Source organism: Oncorhynchus clarkii, chromosome 1 (assembly GCF_045791955.1).
Source record: "Oncorhynchus clarkii lewisi isolate Uvic-CL-2024 chromosome 1, UVic_Ocla_1.0, whole genome shotgun sequence".
Lineage (NCBI taxonomy): Eukaryota > Metazoa > Chordata > Actinopteri > Salmoniformes > Salmonidae > Oncorhynchus > Oncorhynchus clarkii.
The window spans coordinates 69,668,715-69,679,395 of NC_092147.1; the positions used below are offsets into that span (position 1 = coordinate 69,668,715).

Below are 10,681 nucleotides of genomic sequence, written 5' to 3' on the forward strand. Positions count from 1 at the left end.
ATGTTTTTCCAATTCTCAATTGTCCAGTGTTGGTGATGGCGTGCCCACTGGAGCCACTTCTTGTTTTTACCTGATAGGAGTGGAGCCCGGTGTGGTCGTCTGCCCATCGGTGACAAGGAACGACGAGTTGTGCATTTCGAGATGCCGTTCTGCACATCACTGTTGTACTGCACCGTTACTTGCCCTTTTGTGGCCCGCTTGTTGGTTTGCACAATTCTTCCCATTCTCCTTCGACCTCTCATCAAATAGCTGTTTCAGCCCACAGGAATGCAGCTGACTGGATGTTGTTTAGTGTGTAGCACCATTCTCTGTAAACCTTAGACACTATCATGACTAAAAAGCCCAGGAGGCTGACTGTTTCTGAGATACTGGATATGGCGCGCCTGGCACCGACGATCATACCACGCACAGTCGCTGAGGTCACTCGTTTTGCCCATTCTTACGTTCAATCGAAAAGTAACTGAATGCCTCGATGCCTGTCTGCCTGCTTTATATAGCAAACCACAGCCACGTGACTCACTGTCTTGTAGGAGTGAACCATTTTCAATGGGAACGTGTACTTGATAAACTGGCCACTGAGTGTATATGACGCATTGTCTTGTTTTTCCTCTCTAATGTGCACACAAACTACAGTGTCTCTCTGTCCCTCTCATTCTCTCACACAAACACAGTGTGGCACATCTTGGCCCTGCAACAGAGCAGGCAATAATTACTCATTCAAATGAACATGTCAGGACAGCCGACAGACAAGCCCTTCCCCCACAACACACACACTCCTCTCACAGCACAGGAGAGATCCATCAGCTGCCCAGCAGGCAGACAGGCTCCATACGGCAGCGCTGTACTTAGCTCGTCTTCTCTGTACGGCTGCCATGTACCACACACACACACACACACACACACACACACACACACACACACACACACACACACACACACACACACACACACACACACACACACACACACACGTGTAGAGGGACACACCCAGCACATAGCAAGAGAACAGCTGTCAGTGTCTAGGGCTCAATATTACTGACTGTAACTGAGAATAAAATAGGAGTTAAAAGGCTATCCTTTAAAGGTTGTACTGAGACAGACAGCAAGTGTGTGAATTGCAACTGAAAAAGTGTGTTAGTGTGTATAAGTAGTAAAGAAAAATAAAATCAAAAATGAATATAGTTACATATCGCAATACTATTTTTGACAATTTCTTTGTTGTTAGGTTGCGTTAGCTAGTGCTAGTCGGCTATACTTGCGCTAAAACTCTGGTATTTTTCATCCTATAGCTTGTTATCCATCTTTTTAAATAGTGAGCCAACATGTTTTCAGCACTTTCATTCCATGACTGATCAACATTTGTTTTCTCATGGCTCTCTTGTCTCTCTGCAGCAGACATAGTGAGCAATATGTTTGGAATTTCAAATCGCAATAAAATCCCAGTATCGAATCACAATACATATAGAATCGGCACCTAAGTATCGTGATAATATTGGTCCCTGGCAATTTCCACTCCCATGTACGAGTGTGATACAGTTGGACTGAAACAGTGTGATGTGTGTGTGTACAGTACCTGTGGTGTCCAAGTCATGGCCAGTGGAACAGGTAGGTCTGCGGAGCACCATGGGGCCTCTACAGGGTGCTGTGAATAGGAGGGAAACTTGCCTTAACACCCTAGAGTTGGCAAACATGCATATCAATGTCCCTGGGTGCTTGACTGTTACCAATACTGTATGTACACTAAACAGGCTATAGCCTACTGGTAAATGTGTTTTTCAGGAAGTTAACCCACACCCTTTCCTTACATCTCTTTTTATAATTCCTCTCCTTCTTTCCACATATCACTCTCTCCCTGCCCCCCCGCCTATCTCTGCATGCCAACCCCTACCTTCCACCCTCTGACTGTGCCTATGTGGGGTGACCTGGGTAGGGGAGAAGGGCGGGCGAGGCAGCTGGGCCACAGGGGGAATCCAGGCTATTTTTACACAGCGACGGGGGCAGGCAGGTGGGCACACAGGCGGGTGGGCACAGGGTGAAACCAACCACCTCCTCTGGATATCATCTGGGCCAGCTACCACCAACCTGCCATGCGGCCACCCTGCTCACTACTCCCGAACCCAGCACTGCCACCCTGCAATACTCAGAGGGAGGGGGCAGGCAGGCATGGAAAGAGTGATATATGCCGGCTATCGCTAACCAAGATGCAGGCACGGTCTGTGCTAAAACTGATCTAGATGTTCTACCTTTTAAAAGGACCAACCATATGTATTTCTACTAGTTATGCCCACATGCTCTTATCTCCCTCCTCTCCTCTGCTTCTGGAGGGTTGTATCATGCAACTGTGAATCTAAAGTGGATATCTCTACACTCCCATCTCACAGGGTGTTGGAACCTCTCACGCAGACTTCAGCAAACTATGTTTGTCCTAGATATGGGACTGCTCAGAGAAGTACTGTCTTTATAACACAAGATGGATATTTGAACGTACTGTGTAAGAGTATGACTTGGGGTTTTTCATTGACTGTTACAATGTGTGTGTTCTCACTTCAGGCTTTAGTTAGCTTAGCTGTAAGTGTACATGTGTGAACATATTAGCCTGCATAGTGTGTGTGCTCCCTTACCTTGGGCTTCAGTTCGACGGTGACGACGTGCTGTCGCCCTGAGGAGTCCTCAGCCCTCAGTCTCAGTGTGCGGAACTCCGTGTCAATGGACACCAGCCTGGGAACACACAGACATTGGTCAGTCTGGTCAGACACATACTGCATAAAGAGGTGATGCGTTCTCACACACAGACAGACTCAGAGGTGTTTAGTAGAGGGAAAGCAGGTTGCTCCCATCGTAGCCCATTAATCACACCCTCTGAGAGGCAGTAAGATGTCTAAACAGTTAGAAATCCCCCGTAGGTACAGCTCTAGGACCAGCTTACATTTCCCTAATCCTAACCTTAACCTTTAGCGGAGGAAATGTCAAACTGACCCAAGTTTCTAGACTCTGGGGGGGTAACTTCCTACTAGATTTCCAGTGCAGTAATGGAACTCTGCTGTGGTTGACATGGCCATATTTCTGCTGGAGATGTATGTGGTGTGGTGGTCAGTGTGCAACTTCTGAAGGCATGGAGCAGGACAGCGTTTCTGACGGACCCGACTAGGATGATCGTAAAACTGACAAAACCACAGAAATGAGTGGAAATATGCTCGAACACACACACCGTGACCCAACACAGCACCTCACTCCTTTAATCTAGTAACACACAGAAAATGTTTCACTCACTCAATTCATCTCCCTCTTTCCCCCTTCCCATTTCATTGTAGTGACAATCTAGCAAAAACATTTCTGCATATCAGTATCACAGCTCCATTCTTGAATCACAGTCCCATATCCTCTACTCTGCATTCACATGCGGCCTCCCGCCCCACAATAGCAGGGGCTGGCTGGCGCGATGGACACAGCGTGACAGTGTGATGCCCCACTGTGAAGACTGATGATAGCAGTGCAATTGGAACTACAGGAACGGAGCTGCTTAGAAAACAGGAACAGATGACACATGTGTGTTTGAGTGAGCAGTATATGGATGGAGCTAGCTGTACACAGTGGTGAAAAAGTAATTTGTTAAAGTAATGACGAGAACTGTGGTACTCCAGATATCAGTATGAAAAGTATGAGATCTGTGTAGAAAGCCAGACAGTCATGTAAAATTCCATTCACTATTACAGTGCCTTCGGAAAGTATTCAGACCCCTTGACTTTTTCCAAATTTGGTTATGTTACAGCCTTATTCTAAAATAGTTAAATAGTCCCCCCCCCCCCCTCATTAATATACACATAATACACCATAATGACAAAAACAGGTTTTTAGAAAAATGGAAATATGATATTTACATAAGTATTCAGACCCTTTACTCAGTACTTTGTTGAAGCACCTTTGGCAGCGATTACAGCATCGAGTCTTCTTAGGTATGGCGCTACAAGCTTAGCACACCTCTATCTGGGGAGTTTCTCCCATTCTTCTCTGCAGATCCTCTCAAGGTTTGTCTGGCTCAATTTAAATCAAATTTGTCACATGCGCTGAATACAACAGGTGAAATGCTTACTTACAAGCCTTTAACCAACAATGGAGATTTAAGAAAATACCAAAAAATTATGAGATAAGGATAACAAATAATTAAAGAGCAGCAGAAAAAAATAACAATAGCGGGGCTATATACAGGGGGTACTGGTACAAAGTCAATGTGCGAGGGCACCGGTATTGAGGTAATGTACGTGTAGGTAGAATTATTAAAGTGACTATGCATAGATAATAACAGAGAGTAGCAGCAGCGTAGAAGAGGGGGGCAATGCAAATAGTCTGGTTAGCTATTTGATTAGATGTTCAGGAGTCCTATGGCTTGGGGGTAGAAGATGTTTAGAAGCCTCTTGGACCTAAACTTGGTGCTCTGGTACCGCTTACTGTGCGGTAGCAGAGAGAACAGTCTATGACTAGGGTGGCTGGAGTCTGATAATTTTTAGGGCATTCCTCTGACACCGCCTGGTATAGAGCTCCCGGATAGCAGGAAGCGTGGCCCCAGTGATGTACTGCCCCCTTGTACGCACTACCCTCTGTAGTGCCTTGTAGTTGGAGGCTGAGCAGTTGCTATACCAGGCAGTGATGCAACCCGTCAGGATGCTCTCGATGGTGCTGGGGGAATATGTTTTGTTGTGCCCTCTTCACGACTGTCTTGGTGTGTTTGGACCATGTTAGTTTGTTGGTGATGTGGACGCCAAGGAACTTGAAGCTCTCAACCTTCTCCACTACTGCCCCGTCGATGTTAATGGGGGCATGCTAGGTCCTCCTTTTCCTGAAGTCCACACTCCTCTCATTTGTCTTGATCACGTTGAGGGAGAGGTTGTTGTCCTTGCGCCACAGGGTAAGGTCTCTGACTTTCTCCCTATAGGCTGTCTCATCATTGTCGGTGATCAGGCCTACCACTGTTGTGTCATCGGCAAACTTAATGTTTGTGTCGTGCATGGCTGTGCAGTCATGAGTGAACAGGGACTACAGGAGGGGCCCCCGTGTTGAGGATCAGCGTGGTGGATGTGTTGTTACCTACTCTTACCAACTAGGGGCAGCCTGTCAGTAAGTCCAGGATTCAGATGCAGAGGAAGGTTGGATGGGGAGCGTTGCTGCACAGCTATTTTCAGGTCTCTCCAGAGATGTTCGATCGGGTTCAAAGTCCGGACTCTGGCTGGGCCACTCAAGGACATTCAGAGACATGTCCCGAAGCCACTCCTGCGTTGTCTTGGCTGTGTGCTTATGATCGTTGTCCTGTTGGAAGGTGAGCCTTCAACCCAGTCTGAGCACTCTGGAGTAGGTTTTCATCAAGGATCTCTCTGTACTTCACTCCATTCAGTCCCTGCTGCTGAAAAACATCCACACAGCATGATGCTGCCACCACCATGCTTCACCGTAGGGATGGCACCAGGTTTCCTCCAGATGTGACACTTGAAATTCAGGCCAAATAGTTCAATCTTGGTTTCATCAGAACCGAGAATCTTGTTTCTCATGGTCTGAGAGTCTTTAGGTGCCTTTTACTGAGGAGTGGCTTGCGTCTGGCCACACTACCATAAAGGCCTGATAGCTGCAGAGATGGTTGTCCTTCTGGAAGGTTCTCCCATCTCCACAGAGCAGCTGTAGAGCTCTGTCAGAGTGACCATAGGGTTCTTGGTCACCTCCCTGACCAAGGCCCTTCTCCCTCGAGTGCTCAGTTTGGCTGGGCGGCCAGCTCTAGGAAGAATGTTGGTGGTTCCAAACTTCTTCCATTTAATAATTATGGAGGCCACTGTGTTCTTGGGGACCTTCAATGCTGCAGACATTTTTTGGTACCCTTCCCCATATCTGTGCTTCGACACAATCCTGTCTCGGAGCTCTACGGACAATTCCTTCGACTTCAATGCTTTGTTTTTGCTCTGTCAACTGTGGGACCTTAAATAGACAGGGGTGTGCCTTTCCAAATCATGTCCAATCAATTGAATTTACCACAGGTGGACTCAACAATAAAGTTGTAGAAACATCTCAAGGATGATCAATGGAAACAGGATGCACCAGTGCTCGATTTCAGGTCTCATAGCAAAGGGTCTGAATACTTATGTAAATAAGGTATTTATCTTATTTGTAATACATTTGTAAACACACAAAAAAATATATATATTCAATGATGCCTAGTAGACTCCTCCAAGTTAGGAAGATGTGACACCTATATCGATTACAATTAAAGCCAAATGGATGTATGGCCATTAGGGGTAAAGGCAAAGTATACGGCAGGGGTGTCAAAGTCAATCCATGGAGGGCCTAGTGTCCGCGTTTTTCCCCCCTTCTTCCTGTCAATTAAGATCTAGACCATCAGGTGAGGGGAGTTGTTTACTAATTAGTGACCTTAATTCATCGATCAAGTACAAGACAGGAGCGAAAACCTGCAGACACTGCCCTCCGTGGAATGAGATTGACACGTGGTATACGGTCTTTGGGAAACCTAAAGGCAGATTGAAGAGCAATACACAAAAGGTCAAGGCAAAAACACATTCACACACCTCTTACTCCAAACAGAGAAGAAAAAAATGTATATGCCTCAAAGAGTTGTGAATATGGAATAAAGTTGTGTCTATTTATTGATGCCAAACACTTTATAGCATGTGTTTTGGGCATAGAGGGGGCTGGAGTGGAGATACTTGACTCCATATTCCCATTCACTAACTCATGACTTCTCAAGGCAGTCTCAAGCCCATTCAAATGACCAGGCTCAACGCAAGCCTCTCTTGCCTGCACCCATCAGCAGACAAAATGAGTGAAAACCCTGGCTATTAATGCCACTGCCAATTAAGACGTTAAACGAATCTCGAGTGCATTGAGGCCTGCTGTGTAATGCCTCTAAAGGTAATACAGTATTGAAATGACGTTCACCTCATTTCCACATAACTTCAACATCCCCCCCATTAAACCTAAGAGTAGGGTCTTCAATTAGACCAATTTGCATTTGCTAATATCATAATTGCAGCTGTAGTCATTAATAGGGAAAGTGGAAAATGAGTAGCCGAGCTAAATGGTAGCTGAGATGCATCACCAGTCACAAAGAGAAGACGGTATTTGCCCTGGCTGACATATAGCTAGGCAGTGTTATTAAATGGGATCTGGCTTTAACTATAACTCAACAACAAAAAAATAAGGATGTCATTATTAGTCAGTTATTAATGCAGTATAATATTGTCCTAAGCCTTTATTTTATGGTTCAGGCTGATGGTATGGCCGCTATAGGGTAATAGTTAGTCACTGGCTGGTATAATAGAACTCAACAGGAAATAATGCAGGTCATAGTTATATTCTATGACTAGTGACAAGAGTTTTTCCTGGTCAGGTCACATGGTAAAGCTCCTGGCCCTATCCCTACTTGCTCCAGTACATACTTATCCCATCCCAGGTCCTCCATCTCAATGATGAGCTGAGAGTAGTACTGTGGAGGGGGGATGGAGCGACACTCTGGCCTGCACTTGAGGGCCACTTCCTGGAACAGAACACTTCCTGTTTACATTCAATCACCAGCATTTCAGTGTGGTATTATTTTACTGTATGTATTATGACATCAAGGAATATGTCAATATCAATCTGAAAGGTAAAAACAGATGCTCTTACCAGGACAGTCTTCAGCTCCAGAACAAAGCTGACTAGATCAGGAGAGTGATGTAATCTCTGCGAAAAGACAAAATAACAAGAGAGATCTCTGATTAGCTGGAAAATTAAGTGTTACCGTAGTGTCTTCTTTCAAACCAACTTAGTAGCTGTTCAAATCAAGGCCAATGTTTTGATTAATGGAGCCTGCCACTAGGTTTAATAATTAATGATAGCTTAAAGCCTGTGAAAATAATGAACTTTACAGCCTGGGGTGAAATATAAATCTAATCCCAATAACCCAGAGGTGACCACATAACAAATAGGGACATTTCCAAGGCAATGTTAATTATGCAGTGGAAAATATTTTTTTTTAACAAGCGAATGAAACACAGCAAGTGATGGAATGCATAAGTGAACATACAGTTCACTAAGCAGTCCAGTCTACCTATCCTTGAAAACATCTTCATCTGAAATGAGTTGGCCTCTCAATTGATTAGAGTTATTAAAGTGTTGGTGTGGTTAGCTTTGTTTTTTTCTTACCTGTTTTACTATGTGCCCATATCCACACAATAGCTGTTTCAACTGCCAGCAGCATTGAAGCCTGCAATGCAGAATGATATTTAGTAAATCATTGATTCCATTTGATCCAGGGGACTAGAGTGAAATATAATTAATTTGGGGTATGAAAGAGGGCAAGCAACATGTATCATTAAGTTTGAGGCCACCAATCCTCTGCATAAGTCTGTCTGTGTGAGTGTAGAGAAAGCAAGAAACAGATGAACAGAGAGACGAATTGACAGACAATTTCTTGTGTCTGTCTTTCTCGGACTCTGACACACACACACACACACACACACACACATAGAATACAAGGGACTTGTAACGTTACTTAGCCAGTTTAAGTTGATGATCTGGTGGAAGCAGTATTCTTATTCTGAAGTCTCTCTCCTAAAATAAAATAGCAACAATAGTAGATAAAGTAGGCCATCAGATCTTGTTCAAACCATAAATATTCTTCTGGCAACTTCTAAATAAACAGCTGACTGTCCAAGAATCGATGCATGCGCGCGACTACTACACAGCTAACAACGTTACAAATTATATCTAAGATACAACATTATCTTGACTTGATTGTAGCGCAAGTAACAGTTACCTAGCTCAGAAACCATGTTTGTCCCACCTGAACCGTGATAAATCCATCATAGACAGTTTTCTCCTTGTTGAGTGGTAACAACAGCGGACTCTCTTTGACAAGTAAACTCTCCATTCTTGACAGTTCGAAGTCAGCTGTGTGGTGCTGGGCTAAAATAACAACATGGTTAGCTGACCATGCTAGCATGTAAACATCTCAAGTTTTCAGCTGCATACAGTACTCACGTTCGTGCCACTTGAACATTAACTAAGAGTGCGTTTGAGAAAAAGGTATTTCAGAAATACAAGTATTGCCTTTGTACACAAACGGATACGTTATTTTTGGTTGAGTAGCTAGCCAGCGAACTGTTTTTCCCGCAAAAAAAACAATAAAAAAGTGTAACATACGTCACTCAGGCTTTGGTTTGAATTACAAAACTTTATTAGCCAGTACCAACTAAGCAGTGTTTCGGGTAAGCTACTATTATTTTAAGTATTTATGCAACTTTCACTGAAAAAGTTAATTGATTAAGAAAAATGGTTATTATAAGTTATTACACATTATCAATTGCCATTCTCCATGTAAATGATTGTTGTAGCCTGTTTACAAAAATGTTGAATGGTTCATGAATGTTGCTGACTAGACATAACCCTATATTAGCTTGGCCTCAAATTAAATACATGATTAAATCATGGAAATAGGCTTAACCTCACTTCTAGGATGTTCAGCTAACGGGTCATTTTATATGAATAGCCCACAGGTAATGGACACCTTTTGATGAACAGAATTTCATGGTCGAAAAATGTACCAAAGCAGTAGCTAAAGAGTCTCTGGGAGGCATAGGCCTAGTCAATGTGTTGAAATGTAGGCTAAGCAAAATGTGTGGTTATATTTATAGTGGGTATTCCTTTTTTATTCATTATAAAGACAATATGTAAGGGACAGGGATATGTTAAGAAATAAAAGTATTGCTTATAATTTTGTGAAAGGATTCTCAGTTTATTCTGTTCTATTCTATTCTACAGGTGACATTGCCAACCTCAGATAATGTGTCCTCCTTTGAGGTAGGTATTGACATTACATCTACATCTATTTTTAGTCTAGATTACCTTGACCATAAGACAACAAAACAATCACACTGTCCTGTAATTTTTCTGCCAGTATCATTCATATTCCATATATTATGAAATCCAATAAGACATCTGTCTCTGTTTCAATTTACATACGCATTGTCACAACATGTGGCATGAATCCCCTCTCCCGAATGCCAAATATGTCATTACAATTCCTATTCAAATCCAATCAAACCATGATTACTACAAAAGCCACCATATTGCCGTGCTCCTATATGCAGGTTTGAGGCTTAGCTCCCTTTAAGCAAATATTTATCCCTCCAGCCAAGATGACTTTATTGCAGTTTGTGATTATATATGGGTCTGTGAGAGGAGTGTCAAGCGTGCATGCTCCACAATGTGCCTGGAGAGATTGATGTTTTGTCATCCACCTGCTTCAAAGCTGTAAAACCCGGGAGGCAGCAGCAAACGGAGAGACCTACCCAGCCCGGAAAAAAACAAACAAAGAGAGACCTTACTGGTGCTGTTTACACATCTGTGTGGAGGACTATCTGGGCTTGTGTGTTTTGACATCGCGCTCAAATGGCTGCACGGCTCCTGTCTCAGTGAAACGGGTGAGTGATATTCTCCTTCTCTCTCTGTCTCTCGGTCTCTCTTCATGTGCAAAGTGCAGCAGTCATGCAACACGGCTGGCTTAATAGCATTCAAAAAGAAAAAAGGCTTAAAGAATTGAGTGTTGGAGAATAGCCCAAGCCGGTGCATAGATTGTGCTCTCTCTCTCTTTCCCTCACTCTGTCCTTCCTTCCGCAGCCTCCAGCGCTGGGCTCCAGCTCTGAGA

General features: G+C 43.8%; 1 protein-coding gene across 2 annotated transcripts in view; it reads right to left on the reverse strand.

The window, feature by feature from the left end:
• Nucleotides 1-9,170, reverse strand: part of LOC139411495 (FA complementation group L) — a 14,354-nt gene extending 5,184 nt beyond the window's left edge. The window contains exons 1-8 of one of the 2 annotated variants that reach the window (XM_071157960.1): nt 9,016-9,170; nt 8,819-8,940; nt 8,528-8,586; nt 8,179-8,239; nt 7,660-7,716; nt 7,434-7,531; nt 2,622-2,718; nt 1,574-1,642 (exon numbers count right to left, since the gene is read on the reverse strand). In XM_071157960.1, the coding sequence (XP_071014061.1) occupies nt 1,574-1,642; nt 2,622-2,718; nt 7,434-7,531; nt 7,660-7,716; nt 8,179-8,239; nt 8,528-8,586; nt 8,819-8,940; nt 9,016-9,034 (582 nt within the window). In that variant the 5' untranslated portion in view covers nt 9,035-9,170. Of the gene's footprint in view, nt 1-1,573; nt 1,643-2,621; nt 2,719-7,433; nt 7,532-7,659; nt 7,717-8,178; nt 8,240-8,527; nt 8,587-8,818 lie in introns of both variants that reach the window. The other variant, XM_071157951.1, reaches the window with a different exon arrangement.
• Between the last annotated feature and the right edge of the window lie 1,511 nt (nt 9,171-10,681).